Source organism: Mizuhopecten yessoensis, unplaced genomic scaffold, assembly GCF_002113885.1.
Source record: "Mizuhopecten yessoensis strain PY_sf001 unplaced genomic scaffold, ASM211388v2 scaffold10209, whole genome shotgun sequence".
Taxonomy (NCBI): domain Eukaryota; kingdom Metazoa; phylum Mollusca; class Bivalvia; order Pectinida; family Pectinidae; genus Mizuhopecten; species Mizuhopecten yessoensis.
Window position 1 is genome coordinate 32822 of NW_018408433.1, and position 20034 is coordinate 52855.

Sequence of the window (20034 nt, forward strand, 5' to 3'; positions counted from 1 at the left end):
ATGGGCGCCTGTCTCATATAATTGTATATTTTTGCTCATAAATGTTAAATTTATTATGTTGTTGTATATGTTGCCATTTACTTGGCCGACTTCACTGTTCCCTAACGCGCTAGAAGCGAGTTCGTTATGATATGCACAGCAGTATGATTAGCAGAACGTGGTAATTAGACAACAACGTTGGTGAATACGCTTCTGTTCATTATGATTTCTAATTATAACTATATCGTTACAACAGTATAAGTATCGTGAAAAAATACATATCTTCTAATGGATGTTTCTTGTAATGGATGTTTCTAAAACTACTCTTACCATTGTCCCACTAAAATATCAACGAAGAACTATAACTGCTTTACGTCTCCCCGAAATAATTCCTAGTGCTTTTTATTATTGGTAGCAATCGCCAAAGAAAACCATTTCATAGCGTTTTGAAATAATTAATCAATCATTGAAATGAAGTTGAGCTTCAATTAATTACAGTGAAAAACTCGTCATCGGCGCTCTATATCTTACTCAAAGTCGTATCACCGTCCCACTAAAATAACTAGGCTCTATGTGCTACTTTTATCATTGCCCCATTAGTTCACAACAGAATGAATCGCGTGAGAAACAATCCATTTGGTTTTTTGTTCCCCAGCCCCTTTCAAGAATGGAGGAGTTATTTCCCTTATTGGTAATTGTGATGAATAAATCCCGAGGAATTCCGAAAAAAAAAGCAAATATATTGTTTGATCATTTTTGGAAATGATCCGTAATGGGACGATGGTAAGATAAAGCCAGTTTGCTTATGTTACTAAATTTGTTTTTATGAGTGTACGCATTTGCTTGGCATTTGAATAATTTTGAATATTCGAATAAATCGAATGAAATAATAACTGCTCCCGGGAGATGTTATTATATTGGAAACACCATGACGTTCTGTACGATATTTTTGCTTATCTTACAAATATGATAACTCACAGATATCTTTAAAGGTAACTTAGACAACAAGCGGAACCAGGAATATATAATACTTAGCACAAATAACCAGCTAGGCCTAGGACCCATCGGCTAAAATATATGTAAACCGGAAGTTGTTCCAACGCCATATCTGTTTTTCAGCGGGCGAAAGGTGACTGCTGACTTCATCCTGACGATTTATCTCTGACATCAGCTTCAGCATATAACATCCGTTCAAAAAGTATGCCATGCAGAATTCCATGATTTGATTAGATGCTCTTCCTGTTTGAAATGTTACATAGCCTTATTGTTGGACTTTCAGAACGAATACGCAGAAAATCGGATGATATACCTACTCCGCAAATAGTGAGACAAATTTCACTTTCACACAGTATCCGGTAAGAGACTACACATGGGACAAGTAAGCTAGGCCTACTGAAGCGTGTTTAGTATGCAGGGGGCTTTTTGGCATAAGCTTGTGATAATTGACGGCTTGATACTAGTTGCAAATCGGGATAAGGAATCGAAGTAGCATTTGACATTCATAATCTAAAAACCTTAGTAGGGAAAGGATGCATGTTTGGTTGGTTGCGTTGGGAACTAGTTTCTCCCGTTATGCTAGTCGTTTCGGTAACAAGTCGTTTCGGGACATATAAAAAAATATCAAAATACGAATGAATGTTACAAGTTACATTTTTCTTTCCCTTTTCGTAAAAATCGATGTCAACACAGCTTTCGTCGTAGCCTATTTAGCAATAGTAGGCATATGGTGGCTTGATTTACAGTCGATGACCTGTAGTACGATCGCTTGGATAGTTGAGGGGGGGGGGGGGTTCCTGCCGACATTTACCTGATTGACAACATGTTAATTTGATGAAACTTATCCCATTATTAAATGGAGAGGAACAAACACCAAGTACCGAACACGCGGCCAATATCAATTAATTATTTTTACATAATTTCATTTGTTATTGAAGGTTCCTTGTTTGATATCGTGATAACATGTTTTCATTTTGCTTTGTATCTGTATGGAATACACTGCTAGATCCCAATTAAGGTAATATTGCAGCGGGTGAGAGAGTGCAGATGTAATTAACCGCGCGATTCGAGGGCTGATTTAAATGCCTCGATAGTGTCACAATTCACAATTGAGTCACTTAAGTGGTTCGAGTCTATGGTTGTTCTAACTAGGAACAAGTTCTTGTATTGTTCAGACCTACTTGATGTAACTACAAAAACTCTGTTGTTTAAACGGGCTAAACGGTCGACAATGTTGCTGGTATCAAAGTCAGTAAATGATTTGGCACGGATGTTCCTGGCTTGTTTGCGGGCTGGCAGGTATCTCCGAGGTGGTATGGCTGGCACCAACCCCTCAACGACTTTGTAGTAGTAAGACAGCCTGATGTTGCGGCGCCTGTCCTGTAGTGGTGGTATCTTCAGCTCCTTGAGCATCGATGTAACGCATCCCGGGTCTCTGGTCTTGTAGTCTCCCGAGATGAATCTAACGGCTCGGTGTTGCACTCGCTCAATTTTGTTCATGTCTGTGGTGTAATATGGGTACCACACGACTGTACCATACTCTAGAATAGGGCGTATAAGTGATATGAATGCACTGCGTCTGCTAGATGGTGGGCAGCTCCACAAGTTCCTATGTAGGAAGCCTAAGGTCGAGTTGGCTTTTTTGGTGGTGTTATTTATGTGGATGCCCCACTTAAGATCCTCTTGAGATGGTGATACCAAGGTAAAGGTTAGACGTAACCTGCTGGAGGATGGTGTTGTCCAGGCTATAGAAGTGTTTACTCTTACCCTGGATGCTGAGGATGTAGCATTTCTTTGCATTGAACTTCATTCCCCAAGATTTGGCCCACTGTTCCAAGTTTTGAAGGTCTTGTTGAAGAGTAACATAGTCTTGTTGAGATCTGATTGTACGGTATAGCAAACAGTCATCTGCAAAAAGTCTCGTTTGGGATTTCACACTGGCTGGTAGGTCATAAATGCGACACGAAAACAATATCGGACCGAGGATGGTCCCCTGGGGGACACCAGAGTCAACGGTTACTTGATGTGTAGTCTGGCAATCTAATATGACCTGCATAGTCCTAGCAGTAAGGAACTGTGTGAGCCATGTGTGTATTTTACCGTTTACGTATGATGACAGCTTGTGTAGGAGTTTTTTGTGAGGCACAGTATCGAAAAATCTAGTATTGCACAGTCGATCTGGGTGTTATTGTCGTGTGCTTTTAGTAGATCACCATGGTGATAGTTGAGATTCGCAGGAATACCCGGACCTGAAGCCGTGGTTTAAGGTGGTAAGTATATTGTTACCCTCTAAATGTTTCATGAGGTGACGGCAGATAATATGTTCTGGTATCTTGCACGATACGTAAGTCAGTGAGATTGGACGGTAGTTTTCTGCAAGGTGTTTATCTCCCTTTTTAGGTCACCTGAGCTTTAGCTCAAGTGACCTATTGCTATCCGTTTTCGTCCGTCGTCGTCCGTCGTCCGTCGTCCGTCGTCCGTTAACATTTTACATTTCAAACTTAAAGTCAAGTTCTGCTGGGCCGATTGAACTGAAAGTTGGTAGGAATGATCGCCTCATGGTCCTGACAAAGTGTTGTTATTTTTCGGGTCGATCAGAAATCCAATATGGCCGCCACGGCCGCCATTTTGAAAACCTATTTCAAACTTAAAGTCAAGTTCTGCTGGACCGATTGAACTGAAAGTTGGTAGGAATGATCGCCTCATGGTCCTGACAAAGTGTTGTTATTTTTCGGGTCGATCAGAAATCCAATATGGCCGCCACGGCCGCCATTTTGAAAACCTATTTCAAACTTAAAGTCAAGTTCTGCTGGACCGATTGAACTGAAAGTTGGTAGGAATGATCGCCTCATGGTCCTGACAAAGTGTTGTTATTTTTCGGGTCAATCAGAAATACAATTTGGCTGCCATGGCCGCTATTTTGCTACTAAGTTCTAATAGGCCGATCTCACTTAAAATTGGTCTAGGAATGATCAGCTCATGGTCCTGACAAAGTTAAGTTAACATTATACTATTTTTTACTCAAATTGGTACATATTTCAACAACAAAAATAAATATTGTAGGACTCAGGTGACCGTTAAGGCCCATGGGCCTCTTGTTATATACACTGGAAATATTGGCTTTTAGCCAGTCTGATGGTAGTGATCCAGTGTCTAGCGATAACTTAAATACAGCACTAAGGCCTCACCGCAGCCGGAAAGGATCTTATTTGAGATCACGTCTGGACCACAGGCTTTTGCAGTGTTAAGGTTGCGCGTTTGTGACCCCGTTGACTTGGATGACAATGTTTGTTAGTGGATGTCGGATGAGTGCCCTATGTAGTTCTGGTAGGGCCTCGGCTGGGTCCTCCTTTGTGAAGACAGACTGGAATTGACTTAATAATATGTAGACTGTCACTGGTGAGTGTACCTCAGTCTTTCAGGGGTGCGACTCCGATGTTGTCCTGTTTTCTAGATTTTATGAAACGCCCGAAAGGTTTGCTGTCATTGTTTTTGAGTCCTTCGATTCTTCTATCATGTTGTTTATGTAGTTATATTCTGCTTTACGTATGGTTCGTTTGATCTCACGTTGATAATGTCTATAGTAAGACCATGTATTATTGTTCTTTGCTTGTTTATAGAGTCTTTGTTTGCGTCTGAACATTTTCTTGATTTTCCTATTTACCCACGGGAGTGATGGTGGTAGATCTAGACTAGAAAGTCTAGTCAGTATGTTTTTATCCGTGCTGTGTAGGATTCCTGTTTTAAATGTTTCCCATGTTTCGTCAATTGTACCTCCGCTGTTCGCTTTGTCGATGGTGTCGGACGATGTTTTCTTACAGTCCTGTTTGAGTTGGTCCCAGTCTGCTTGTGAATATTTGTAGATTTTGCGACGTTGTTGTTGGTTGTATACCAGTTTAATGTCGATGTCGCCACGATGGTTTCGTGGTCTGACAAGCCTTGCATACTAATTGAGGACTTAACTAGTGTAGGGTTGGATGTGAATACCAAGTCCAACATGTTCTGCTCTCTTGTTGGTGTTTCGTGAATCTGGCTAAGGTTGGTGGATGTTACATCTATTAAAGGCGTCGTCGCTCACGTGTTGGCTTGACCAGTCTCTGTTGGGACAATTAAAGTCCCCAGCAAGCACTGTACTTCTCTGGTTTGGAGTGTTGAAAAGTTAGTGTAACAAGTTGTCGAGATCCTTGATGTCTTTCATTTCCCGATGAGGCATATAGAAATTCCTGACATAAAGGTCTTTGTTCCTCGGTAGTTTTATTTTGACCCATTCGATTTCGCAGTTGGTCACTAGGCGCTGTTCCTCTGATGACACAAGGTTGTCCTTAACTAGTGTAAAGACTCATCCTCCAAATGAGCTGCGGTCATTCCTATAGGCTACGTAATTATCACGAAAGACTTCGCTCGATTTGATGTGCGCAGTTGAGGGTGGTTTTCCAGGTTTCACACCGTGAAGCCATGACTCTGTGGCGCAAACCATGTCTGGTTTAACGTAGTTTAATAGGACCGATAACTCTGACCTTTTGCCTGGTACACTTCTGCAGTTGATGGTCAGTATTCGTAGATTCTGCTTTGCTGGTAGGTCGTAGATAGATTTATTCCGGCTTGACGATGATGATGTGATAGATCTTTTTGATATTCTAGATGTGGATATAGGGCGGTCCCGTTGTCCGGGGCTACTGGTTTTCAACGGACTGAAAGCTTATCAAATGGAATCTATTGTGATGTCTGCTATTGGGTGGAAGTAGTTTGAACACTCGAGTTTGTAGCTATGGAATGTGAATCGTTGCAGTGAATACTATCACGCTTGCAACATAGCCAATTGACGTTTGAATGGTTGAGTAGTTCAAAGCCTTACTATTACTCTATTCCCTATTAATGTTGCCAACTTGATCAAGTTGACAATGACATTTTAACAATATAACACACGATCCACACCAAAAAAACAAACGTAAACACATGTGCTATACAACCCGACATAAACACGTGTGTTAAACAAACAGTAGAAAATAATTGAGATGTCCCGAAACGACTTTTGACATTCCCGAAATGACCCGGAAAAAGGTCCTGAAATGACTGCCGTCTTGTTACCGAAACGACCAGAAACCTGGAAGTTGACTGAAACATACCGTTTATAATTATCCTTGTTTATATAGATACTTTACCTCTGTAAACCAGGTGTATCTGGGTTTGTTAAGACCAGATAGGAAAGTTGAGATAGTTCCAGGCCTGCTTTTAGTCTTGTGCTCACTCCAGTAATCAGGGATGCAATATGACATGGTCATATATATATATATATATGTATTCTATTGTCTACTGTGACATTATAAAACTAAAAGATGTCATTACAAGCAGGGTCTCGTAAAGCAAACAGAACACAAAATATAGAAAATTACAAACTTATATTTAGCACATACATGCAACAACCTTAACACACACATATAGTAACTTATGAAGTTGAGGATATCGATGAAAACTTAACTTGTAGAATATATGTATAAATTAGGAATCTAAGTATAGGCAATCCAAAAATGAAAACAACTATGCAGTAGCAAGATTAAATACCTATTCAGGATCAATCATATACAGCTCACACAAGCTTTTGTCCTAGGACTGCAACGATATGCATATACCTCAGTATAGAATACATATCGGGGTACCCCCCGGTACAATACAAAGTTTTGCTCACACAATTGCAAGCTTTTGTCCTAGGACTGCTACGATATGCATATACCTCAGTATAGAATACATATCGAGGTAAAATACAAAGTCTTGCTTAAAAAGTCAACTTCATGATGATCGAATGCAGGATTTTATTTAGTTTTGTCAGAGACTTCAATAGTAAATTCTTTCGAAAATCAAATACAATTTTGTATTAATAATTTCTGGTACTTTTGGGAATGACTGCACAGTGGACCACATCTTGAATGAAGGATTCCAAAAAATAGAAGTACACTTTTTTTTTAGAGTTTGGTAAAAATAGATTGATAATTTAAATACTGTTGGTATATCTTTGATACGATACACAAGAAAGTGTCGCGATACGATACAGTATATCGTTGCAGTCCTATTGTATCCATTGTCTCTTAACACATTTTCCCTAAAAAAAAAATGAAGATGAATAGAATCTCTCAACCCCTTGTTGGTGAGATTCGAGGCTTTGCTGAGTGTTTTGCAACTTAAGAATTTTTCTCCGAGGGTTGAAATTCCCCTAACTCACCAACAAGGGGGTGAATGATTCTTTTTCTCTTACCCTGTTCTGACCCATTGTGTATCACATTCACGATGTAATGATAACGTTACATGCTAAATTCAGGGTTGCCGTGATGTTGATGGAATGTTGACGTTACATCATTGCATTGTTGAAATGACGTCATACCATTGTTATGAATAGGGGAATCCCCCCGTCTCAACCCTAGGGTGAGACCAGGAAATCTCACACCGGTAAAAGGGTGGATACACCTGTCCAGGGTAACAGAAGTTAATGTCCCTGATGTCGAATGCGTGCCTTGCCTTTATCCCATGTTTGTGTATATGCCACCCTGATGTTGTCATGATATTTGAGTTCGGTTTAACCCTTTCACCCCTATGTAACTTTAGTAGACTCTTCCATGCATTGATCTGGACGAGTCCATTATGGTCTACTTTGGTGAAAGGGTTAAAAGCCAAGCAGTAGTGTACATGTTTTCTCAATATATTAAGATTTCATGTTGGTATCCCTATGTTGACTCATGAAGTTCAGTAAGATCACCCAGCATCTCTTTTCAGATTGGGGTTGAATTCTTTCAAAAAAAAAATGAGTCATGGTAGGTTTAATGTTTACATTCTACAATGGAAATGTGAATGCTGGCCATGGGATTATATATAATTATATCATATTTCTTGTCTTAATTTGGATATAAGACAATGAATGACATTACAGTGTCATGCATACATTGTAAACTTATATATGTGGGTGTTGTACAAAAGCCTTGTGGTAAAATTGTTACTACATACAAACATAATTATTTGTTTATACCATTCTTATCTGGCAATAAGCCCCTGCTTCGTAATAAGCCCACCATTATCTATTGCAGTAATTAGGAAGAAATGCCAACAGAGGCTTTTTCATTGTCCTGTAATTAGCCCATCCCCCTACTGTCAGTCAGAAATTGTGTGGTGGCCCTTTGGACTACGGTAATTGCAGGATAAATACGGTATTGGGTAATTTTTTTTCCTACAAGTGCAACCACACTCTGCACTAATATCAAAGTAAAGAGTGAAAATTGAAGAACACAGGTATCAGTATGTATAGGTGTAAATGCACAAGGAACAACAAATAATATTGTTTTTATAACTATCTAGTACATTGCATCAGTGATTTCTTAAGACACATATTATTGATTCCTCCTAAAATTTCGTCTTTCAAGTATATATGTATGACTCTTAATGCTTTTTGAACCCATATTAAACTTCTTAGTATTGTATGGACTCGTCAAAAAAATGATCAATCAATACTTTGAAAATAAATATTAAGGATTTTGCAGGAAAAAAACCCAATATTGCATTAAAAGATCTAGACATCTGAGTTTCAGTAGTTTTGATTGAAATGTAAATATGGAACAGAACACAGCAGAATCACATTTTTTTTTCTTCAACAAAATTTTTGCAAGCCATAATATAGCCTGACTCACTGAATTAGGAAAATATCAGGTGTTAGAATTTATTGTTGACTGTTTTTCTGTTGTAGGTGAAGACACTATGACCTGATAGATATACACACTTTGTCCACTCAAGGACAGAGTGACTGCGTATGTGGATCTAATAAAATGTAAGTAAACATAGGGAAGAGAGATGGCCTACTGTATTCCACTGCATGATAGGGAGAGGCTCCACTTAAAAAAAAATCAACATTTTGCCAACCTCCATTATCCATAGACTGAAGTATGTGTACCTACCCTTTAGCCATTGGATAATTTTTCCATTTTTTTCCCGGAGGTGTGGTGGCCATGGGGCTAATATGATATTATGTACTTGAAAAACAGTTAATGTCAGATATGTCCCATGTAAAAATGTTAAGATGCAGATAAAGTTAGATATTGATAACCTTGTGTTTCAAGTAGTTGGATGAACAAGTGAAAGGTTTGTAGGGTTTCAAATTAACTCGTGCCAACTTGCTAAATTTTAGTTGAGTTCAACTATTGAAAACGTTTTTTAAAAAGAAGGTTAGTGTCAACCGCTGGTATGGACGGTTATTGCATTTAAAGCTTAAGTTCTTTGGAATTTTTCCCATCAAGGGCAAGACGGCATCCATTTCAATCTATGTCTTATCAACTAAATGATAGATACATAGAAGCTTACTAGCAAGTTTCATATCCAGAGGTTAAAATACACGGGAGGGCTTGAAGTTTTTACACAATTTTTCATCAACAATAACATATATTCTCTATAGACTGACTGTAAGCAAGATTCAAAATTTAGGAACACTTTATCTCAAATTTTGTTGTTTTTCCAGTTGATATTTAAATAAATAGAAACAATTGGCACATAACAAGATCAACTGTAACTATAAACATAAACAAATTATAATTTTGTAAAAAAGAAAAGTTGTGGTTGTTTCAGTGTGACCAAATGGTTGACATCATGGCTACGTCTCAGGGGCAGAGCCAGGTGTCCGAGGCTCTCATACAGTATGTTCAGAGGGACCTGAAGGACAAACAGAGTCTGGTGGTTCCTGAAGGCAAATACAAGGGCTGGGTTCCCCGGAGTCTCTACAGCCTGGAATTGGACAAGGTTTGTCTCCCCTTCCTTAGACTCCAGTCGTTTCCTGTAGGTGGCACTTCCCTAGGCACTTTGACTAAAATGAAAGAGTTTGAAGCGGTGGGAAACTATCTATTCAAGCTTCCATCAGCATTCGGGAACTGTAAGGATTTGAAAACATTAAATCTAAGTTTCAATTACTTCAGCCGTCTGTCGCCATCTGTTTTCAACTTGGAAAATCTGACTGATTTGAATGTTAGTAACAATGAATTAACAGAGTTATCTCCTGATGTTGGCAAACTGAAAAACTTGAAAACTTTGAACCTGAGTGGGAACATGCTGTCGGCAGTTCCTATCGAGCTCTCCAGATGTAAAAACTTGGAGAACGTAAATCTCTCCAGGAAGTGGTACCCACGGGACGGTGGAATGACAGAGCTACCTGCTGCAGCCTGCGACCTACCAGAATTACGACAACTTGACGTTAGTTGGCATCAAATTCATACCATCCCTGACAATGTGGGCTCTCTCACCAAGTTGCAGTATCTCAACATGAAAGGCAACTTCTTGAAAAATGTATCTGAAAATATCATACAATGTGTTCGTCTACAAGTGTTAGATTTATCCGGAGCTATGAAACTCAACTCAGTGATTCCTGAGCAAATCCTGATGCTCTCGGAACTAAAAGTACTTAATTTAAGTGGCAACTATTTCACTGAGCTACCCAAAGAGGTGGCTGGCCTGAAAAAACTAGAAAAATTTGTGATGCGAAGAAATGCATTACTACGACTGCCTGATGCTATTTTTGACCTAGTATTCTTAGAAACTCTTGAACTCAGTGACAACTACTTATATGAAATGCCACCAGCAGTTGCGAATTTGAAAAACATTCGTTATATAGACCTTCAAGGGAACAAGCTGACAAGTTTACCGAACGAAATCGGCAGGTGTTTCAGTCTAGTAAGCTTGTGTGTAGCAAGCAATGAGCTAACGAGTGTGCCAGATCACATATGTAGACTTTCTAAACTAGAGGAACTCGGTTTAGAACACAACCAATTGAAGGAACTTCCAATGTTGCTGGATAAATTAACTCTTCTTGAAAAAACTAGGCGCCTCAGTGTGTACGACAATTATCTTACAAAACCACCTCAAGAGATATGCAATCAAGGGGTTATCTCCCTTTTCCGCTTCTTGAAAGAAATGAGAATTTGTGAGGCAAAACATCGTCGTAAGATGATTCTAATTGGAGCAGCAAAGGCTGGAAAGACAAGCTTGAGGAATGCCTTGATGCTAGGTCACTCCAAACTGACTGCTGAGCACGAGAGGACATGGGTCTTAGAGCGTCATCTATGGGAACCTGAGCCAAGCCTTCGTGTGCAGATCCTGGACTTTGGGGGTCATCACATCTATTCTGCTGCACATCACATGTTCTTGACCCCTGAGGCCCTGCATCTGGTAGTGTTTGACCTCTCCAATTATGAAGAGGAAAAATATGACACTATGGTAGGGGATTGGATTGATGCCATCGCCGATCGTGCCCCAGGGGCACATATCATGGTGGTGGGTACACATGAAGATCTCTGCTCCAGTGATGACGTCAAGTCACGCATCAATCATATCTTACAGAAGATGAATGCTGATGAGAAGGCAAAGATTGATGATCTCAAGTTTTCTCTGGAGAAAGCCAAGACAGAGCTTATGAATCTGACGGGCAAAGAAAGCAATACTAAATTTGAGGATATTGAGGCCCAGAGGAAGCGAGACAAAGTTAGTGGTCTGCAGCGCGTGTTAAATATGCGTGTGACATTAGCCAGTAGGGTTGAGGTTGTCAGTTGTGCTGACACACTAGATGGTGTGGACAATTTGCGTGCCTTGCTGCAACAGAAACTAAAGGAGACAGATGAAAAACCCCTCCCTAAGTCCTGGTATAAATACTTGCTGGGAATTCAGAAGAAAACACAGAAAATCCTGCACTGGCCGCAGGCATTGAAAATCTTTGAAGAAATTATGGACACCATGAACCAGTCAATGATCTCTCTAGAGGGGTCCGCAGAGTCCAGTTTGGAAATGGTACTGCGATACCTCCACTCCACAGGCGAGATCGTCTGGTACCATGACAACCCCCGTTTACGCAGTATCATCTTCCATCGCCCTGAAACACTTGTCGAAATGTTGAGGGCCATCTTTAGGCATGACTTTGAGAAGGTTGTCCAATTCAATGACACTTATGGCAGACTAGCCAATATAAGTCTGCACAAGTTTGAGGAGATGAAAGCCGACTTCTTGGAGCAAGGTTTGATGACAGTGGAGCTGTTGCACTACTGTTTGTTACACTTCCAGCTAACCACAGATGCACGTGACATGTTCATTGACCTCATGCTCAAGTTCGACCTGTGTTATGAGGTGCCAAAGCTAGCTGGGGCACCTATGACATTTGCATCCAGCAGGATCCTCCGATTCCCCTGGTTCCTGAAAAGTGAAACACCACAAAATCTTGCGATACAGTGGCCATTAGCGATTCCACCAGATATTATTCAATTATGTTTCCGTCTTCAGTTTAAGAAGAAACTGCCACCAAACTTATTCGAGAAATTCTCTGCTCGTCTTCAAACTCACATCACAGATCGATACGACTGGAAGAATGGAGTGTTGGCCACTAGAAATCGCACAAAGTTACTTGTTACGAGGGAGACAGTGGATGCACCGACTGGTGTTCGTGTGGACGTGTCTGTGTCTGTGCGTGGGAGTGATCTGCAGGAGCTTTGGTTAGTGATGCTGCGGACCTACGGTGACGTGATCGTTCTGCTACAAGAATGGCCCTTCACTCGGTACGAACAATGGCTGCTGTGTTCGCATTGTTTGATAATGGGAGATGACAACCCCTTCCTCTACCCTGGAGAGGTGCTTCAGACTTTGTGTCCTCGAGGCCATTACCAGTTAACATCCTGTAAGAAGGCCAAAGACATACCTATTCCTGCCTGCTTCCTCTTTCCCCTTGATCCAGGTAAGTTAAAAAAAAGATAAAAAAAATCTGAAAATGCTTAAAGACTTTCTGAAAATTCAATGAAAATTTGTATCGACACATGTATAAACCTGTTTATTAAATATAAACTTTAAACATACTTATTTAAGCTCACTCAAATTTGAGCACATTATTTAGTTTTAACAGATTAGTGCATTAATCCATTCAAATGAATATTTGGCACACCCTGAATATATATATATGCAATAAAAAACAATATACATATACTTCAACTAATGCGATAAAAAATCAGCACCATATATACAAAGCACGAAAAGTGCTAGCTCTAAAATAAAAAATAGGTACAAATAAAAATATGATACAAATGTGATGTTCTTTAATTAGATTACCAGGAAGACATAGCAGAACACATCAAGGTGGTGAAGGAGTTCCTACTCTCTACCTACGATAGTGTTGATGGAGGAGGCAATTATATACAAAGTAAGTAGGTATTGAACATGTTTTCTTCACCTGGCTCAAAGGTCTATTCAAAGTGAGCACACAGGGTTTGGTACATATATATATGCTACTAGTTATGCTGTGATGTGCTGCTTTAAAGATTCTTATACTCCCGCATCCTAGATATCCAGGGGTTACGCTCACTTTTGCTCTCTACACCCCTGCAAAATGTTCGTCATTGCTCAGTCTACTCTAAAAATTCCAGAATGCACATGAATTTTTTTTTTTTTTTACTTTTCAGATTCGTGATGATAAGTCAAGCACCAAACTGGTCACTGCTAATTTTAGTAAATAGAAAATATTTGCCATCAGTATTTATGGAACCTTATGCAAGAATTCAACACTAAGATATCTAACTGGCACAATAGTATTGATATTCAGTGAATTGAATTGTATTGTTACCTGACTCGCTATATAAATGCATATTAATCAATTTCGACTGTTTCCCAGATAATTCACCAAACGAACTATAGCTAATGTGTGCTACCGTAAAACTGTTGACTGGTCACCGTAAAACTGTTGACTGGTCACGTGAAACTGTTGACTGATCACATGTTAGGTAATCGAACGCACCTATAATTAAAAGCACCCCGATGACCAAGCATTTTTGGTACTGGATTGTTGACGGTTGTCTGTCGGTAGATCTAAACATCACATTCGACATAGAACTTTTTGGTTTTTCATTGGTCAAGTAACAAAACAGTTGTTTCATGCCATATCAGTCAACAGTCAAAACCATTTTCCCTCGGAGTTGGGACCCACCAAATGAACTGTTTCCCTCGGCCTGCAGCCTCGGGAAACAGTTCATCTGGTGGGTCCCAACTCCTCGGGAAAATAGTTTTGACTGTTGACTGATAAGGCATGAAAGAACTGTATACTGTTAAGGTCATTGGAGTGTATTGATAAACGGAAACAGGAAGTACATCCCTAGTTGAAAAACCAATGTAGGGAGACAGCATCACAATTTCCACAAATGATAATGTTTAATATTAAATTGATGAATATTGTATGTTTATTATTGACAGAACAGTGTGTTATCTCAATATTAAAGTAGTCCAAAGCAATCCGATATTAATTCAGGTTTTTTTATCAATGAGTCACATGTGTCCATTTTTCTGTACTTCAGGAAACCGGCTACCTATTTCACTACTGTGAAGTTTTTCAAGAACGATAACTCTTACCTGCAATTACTATGTGTATATGGTTTTATTATAAAATGTCAATTTTTATATCGTGTATAGAGAATTAATTTTACACAATTTCAGAATTTATTGAATTGATATACATTAATGCAATACTGCTATATGTCAGTATCATTTTTATTGACATTATTTTTAAAAATATTGTGTCTTTCATTTTTTTTTCAAAATTCACTCCTTTTTACATAAATTTCCATTTAAAATCCTTAAAATTCTGACAACCTATATTTTTTTTCTGGCAGAAATTTTTCTTTACTTTAAAGCAATATAATTACAAAATTTGAAGAAATTCTACTGAGAAATGGTGACACTATCCTATTACCTTAATAAAAACTTTCATAACTAACCTAATAAAAACGTTTGGTTATCTGTGTGTTTGTAGTTAACATTGTTGACTGTACCTGCAAATATTTGATTTCTGACCATTTTTACAGGGCTGCTGTCCAACCTGGGTCTAAGCTACATCGCAGCGAGATCTGGTGCTGAGTGGTCACTCATGGCCCTAGCCTTGGGACTGACCCAGCCAGAGATAGAACAGATCCAGCTGGACAATCCCTACCAGACAGTCAAGCAGACTACTACAGCCCTGGTTCGTTGGCGGGATCGACAACACAACATGTCGGAGGAGGCCGTTCTCAATAAGTTACTGACTGCTCTACAGACCGCCGGCAGACAGGACCTGGTGGAAGATCTGGAGGAGAAGTTCCATATACAAGGTACTCTCCCCCACCCCACCCCCTACACTTGATATGGCCCCCACACCCCCCCCCCCCCAACCCTGATTTGGCACCCCCCCCCACCCCCCCCCCTACACTTTATATTTCCCCCCCCCCCCCACCCCCCCCCCTACACTTTATATTTCCCCCCCCCCCCCCCAACCCTGATTTGGCACCCCCCCCCACCCCCCCCCCCCCAACCCTGATTTGGCACCCCCCCCCACCCCCCCCCCTACACTTTATATTTCCCCCCCCCCCCCCCTATTCGTACTTCCTCCCCCCCCCCCCCCCCTTCTCCCCCCCCCCCCCCCTCCATTTTTCCCCCCCCCCCCCCCTCCCCACACCTTATATGTCCCCCCCCCCCCCCCAATTTCCCCCCCCCCCCCCCTCCATTTTTCCCCCCCCCCCCCACCCCCCCCCCCCCAACCCTGATTTGGCACCCCCCCCCACCCCCCCCCCTACACTTTATATTTCCCCCCCCCCCCCCCTCCATTTTTCCCCCCCCCCCCCACACTTTTTATTTTCCCCCCCCCCCCCCCAATTTCCCCCCCCCCCCCACACTTTTTATTTTCCCCCCCCCCCCCCCTCCCCACACCTTATATGTCCCCCCCACCCCTACACTTGATATGTCCCCCACCACCACCACCATCCCAAGTTAGCACTGTAGACATTAGGATTATAAGATTAAACTCAAAATATAAGTCTAGGTAGTTCAAAGCTGATTCATCCTAAATACTCTAGGGATTACTCTCACTTTTTCTCACTGCATCATTGGAATATGTCATAGCAAAACTGAAGGCAAGCAAGCTATTTGATTGGTAAGAAAACCTGACTGATCGCTAGGCGGATACCTGAACTTTGAAGATTACAGAGGGGCATAACCTGACTTCAAAGCCAGCCCATTTTACCGTTACACGACCGTCCGATTCTTTTGATGTATATTAAAGGATCAAACTAGTCTTCAAGTCTCATCCACAAGGTGGCACACACTGAGCCTTAGATTTTGTGATGACGTATTCCAAGGGTGTAGAGAGCGAAAGTGAGTGTAACCCCTGGAGTAGTGAGGATGAAGTTGATTAGAATATTTACGAGTCCTTCTTTGATATTTGTTTTTAAGAGATCTCTCAGTGTCTGCTGAAGGCAGCATCCGCAACACTTTGCATTCAGCGAACAGAAGCCTAAATTGGCCACCAACACTTTCTATTGCGGTGGAAGTACATATTGTAAATGTAATAATAATGTTTGAATCGTTTGCTAATGTTTATGTACTTCCAGCAGGAATATCCTTACCTGGTATTAAGTTCTTCCATCAGTCAAATGATATTCTCATTGTATCAATTCATTGTAACAAGTCCAAAGTCCATAGTTGTGCTTTGGTGCCATGACGAATAGAGCTTGTTATCTTATATTACTTTCTGGCTACACTGCAACAGGTACAGTTTTTGTCAGAATTTTTCACCCGACAAATTTTACATTTAAAAATTACACAAACCAGTTGGTACTCCGTACCTAGACAAAGTCCAATGTCCTTACTAACTCTCTACTTTATTTTATTTTATTTTCAGTGAATAATTAGAAGGACTCTACTACCTCATACTCCATCAAATCTTCAGAGATTTCTTCGGTGGTGTAATCAGGACAACTTTCCCCAAGAGATGCTGGTTGCCAGGACAACTTAACTTCATGAAATCTGATGGCTCGGGATTCAAGAAAAAATACTATATCCTAGTACAGATTGGTGGGAATCACCTTGCTATATTATTGACGAACACACTGTTAGGTCAGTTTGATGGCAAATAAGGAAATATGTGCAGGTATTAGGTCTATATAAAAGTTACTGGTCAAAGTGACTCTATCAAATGTTCGGGGAAACTTAAAGTGTTAAAGGTATGCATTTAACTCATTCACCCCTGAAGACACATTTGAACTCTTCCTATTCAAAGGTTGGAATAGTTCTTTATTAAATTTCAGGGGTGAAGAATGAGTTAATTGTTGTCATATGGTCAGGAGATAGGTTTATGTGTTCATACTGATGTGTGAAATCTTAAATTATTTCTAAAATTATAGTTCTATATATTCCTGTCCAGACCTGGAAAGTCTGTAAAACCAAACCCTAGACAGTAACATTTCAAAAGAATCACCCTTTATTTAGTGGCAATTCTTGCGGCATTGATCCAGGATATTAGCTATTAATTGAAATTTATTGTGAAAATCTGAAAAGAATCATTGATGGTGTTTTGCTGTAAAGATTTGTGAACCTGGAGTGGACCCTTAGTTTTGAAAGAAACAACTGAAAGTCATTTCATTGGAAACATGAAAATGATTAAAATCAATTTATTGCAGGTTAAAAGAACAGTTTATAGGTATTTGCTAGTTTTCTGGACCCGGTCGGTCAAAGGTTGGTTAGAGGTTACCAATGGTTAGAGACAGTTTTGAATTATGCCTTAACCCTTTCACCACTGTAGACCATAATGGACTCACCCAGATAATTATATGGTAGAGTCTACTAAAGTTACCTAGGTGTGAAAGGGTTATAAAAAAAATCAAGAACATCTTATTTTTAGTTATATGATTCCACTTATATAGTTTTGTTAAGACAGATCAGATTGATGAGTTTTGAGGAACTATGTTTCTCTGATAGGCCTTACTCCCTATTGATAACAACATGAACTTTTCACTAACCACAGGTTAAGGGTAACTCACCTTTGAGCAACTGGGGCCCGGTGATATCCAGTTCTCATGGCAACTACACTTTAAGTGCTGACATACTTTTTATACTCCTTGATTTATGTGTGGCCTACTATTGTGATAAAATCTCTGTGTGATGTGAGACTGTATTTAAGGTAATTGTAAAAACTGATGTATAAAAATGTATTTTGTATGTCTTCGGTGTAATCTTTGATTTTACACTGGGATATATTTCTGTGTTTGTGTCAGCTGGAGGTAAACCAATTTCTCACCGTTGAATTTACAATTTCAATATTACTGCTGTCGTGATTAATTATCAGAATCAATGTGAACATGGCAATGCAGAAAGAGAAACTGTTCACAGAATGACGAGAATGTGTAGAACGGTCTATTCTTAGAATTGCGATTTGAATTTATATTTATCAGCGTAGGAAGGTGTTTGTCAATACGTAACATGCAGATCTTTGACAAATGATTTTTTTTTTTTGATATAGAATATATTTTTATTTTTTTAAATCAACCTCAGCCAAGAGATCATGTGCGAGGATTTTGGTCATGATCAACTTTTTTTTTTTTTTTTTGGAATGATTCCTCTGAAGATTATATTTAAAGAACTTTTTATATCATGTGTGTCATCTTTTGTGAAAGCTTGTACTTAAATATACTGATAGGTCTTGTTAAATGATACTGCCAACAGTGGTCCATTTGTTCTACTGTCCAGCTGTTGTCCAACATAGGAATCCAATTGTTTCACACTCCAATCACTTTGGAATGAAGTTGACTAGATTAATGACACTCACCTTGATTTTATTGGTTCACATGTACTCTGACTACTTATACTTCTGTCAGGTGGCCGAGTGGTTAAGGCGTCTGACATTCTGCTACCACTAGCCCTCCAACACTGGGTCGCAAGTTTAAGGCCTGTGGGGTAGTTGCCAGGTACTGCCGCAGGTCAGTGGTTTTTCTCTGGGTTCTCTGGCTTTCCTCCACCACCAAAACCTGACACATCCTTAAATGACCATAGCTGTTAAAAGGACGTAAAACACAAAACAAACCAAAATATACTTCCATCAACTTTTGAAGCAATTTGAAGCGGCCTTCCAGTAATTGAACATCTTCTATCATCTACATGTTAAGATATGGGTAATGGGCATTACCTCGGTATTGGAAAAGTTTCTATTACAGTGGTCTAAATATCCTGTTTTATTGGACAAGTATTTGTACAAATGTATTGTTATTTTTTTCTCGATGCAATTTTTAACTGTTTGCATTAATCAGTTATGTGTTAAAAAATGCTGTGTTCAAATTTCATGAGATGTTTAAAATGCACAATATGGTAGATATTAAAGTTTGCCAGAAAAATAATGAAAAAGTTCAAGTTCTACGCAACATTGTAATATTTCAGGAATACGATGTATGCTTCAGTCACTATCTGTGATCATGTGATGTAAATGTAGCAATTGATTTTCATCCCATCCCCCATAAAATGAGGGGAGGGGCACATATAATGCTACTCGATCCCATCCTGTCCTGTTGCGATTCATTGTCATGGTTCTACTTCAATTATTAACAGAATTTTATCAAATTTTATACAAAGGTCAGTTATGAGACGACCTAGGATGACTTCCTGGGTCTTATCTACTTGGAATTCAACATGAGCAATATAAGAAATACCTCAGATGAGTTCACGGATCTCCTTACTTATCAACAGATTTCCATCAAAGTTTCTACAAATGTCGGGTTTTAGAACACCTCGGATGTGTTCATGTTTCAGTTCCCCAAGGTCAACACCAAGGTTATGGTTACTATTTATAGGTCAGTCTTTGGTATTGTTTTGACAGTTAACCCTTTCACCACTGTAGACCATAATGGACTCACCCAGATCAATGCCTGGTAAAAAGTCTACTTAAGTTACATAGGGGTGAAAAGGTTAAATGAAATGACATTGGGGGGGGGGGGGGGGGGGGGGGGAAGGTGGCATTCATATCTTACATACTTTGTTAAATTACTTGAGAGATACTTCTGTGACTGATGTTTGAAGAATATATTATGATATTTTACGTAATAACCTAAGTTGATTTTTATGCACGGTTCTTTTTTGCAATACCTGGTACAAACAGATAGTTCCTACTGTAACCCGGTAAATATTTTGCTGGAGGAGCCTTTGTTAAATTTTCTTATTCTTGCTTGTATTGGTTTTGTCATACAGGTAAGCATTGTGTGAATTCTACAAGGGGTATTC

At 39.7% G+C, this 20034-nt stretch overlaps 1 protein-coding gene across 2 annotated transcripts; it reads left to right on the forward strand.

The window, feature by feature from the left end:
- The first annotated feature begins 1086 nt into the window (after nucleotides 1-1086).
- LOC110459761 (malignant fibrous histiocytoma-amplified sequence 1-like) lies at nucleotides 1087-17751 on the forward strand. 2 transcript variants are annotated; one of them, XM_021512182.1, is made up of 6 exons: nucleotides 1087-1334; nucleotides 8702-8782; nucleotides 9574-12712; nucleotides 13076-13171; nucleotides 14823-15104; nucleotides 16670-17751. In XM_021512182.1, exons 3-6 carry the CDS (start codon nucleotides 9583-9585, stop codon nucleotides 16678-16680), a joined length of 3519 nt encoding a protein of 1172 aa, XP_021367857.1. In that variant the 5' UTR covers nucleotides 1087-1334; nucleotides 8702-8782; nucleotides 9574-9582; the 3' UTR covers nucleotides 16681-17751. The 2 variants fall into 2 exon arrangements, with proteins under 2 accessions (XP_021367857.1, XP_021367856.1); XM_021512181.1 differs by having other exon boundaries at nucleotides 1087-1177.
- The last annotated feature ends 2283 nt before the right edge of the window (nucleotides 17752-20034 follow it).

Coding starts and splice junctions, on each gene's coding strand:
- LOC110459761 (XM_021512182.1), top strand. CDS start 9,583: ATGGTTGACATCATGGCTACGTCTCAGGGGCAGAGCCAGGTGTCCGAG. Junction 12,713..13,075: donor CCTCTTTCCCCTTGATCCAG/GTAAGTTAAAAA, acceptor TTCTTTAATTAG/ATTACCAGGAAGACATAGCA. Junction 13,172..14,822: donor AGGAGGCAATTATATACAAA/GTAAGTAGGTAT, acceptor CCATTTTTACAG/GGCTGCTGTCCAACCTGGGT.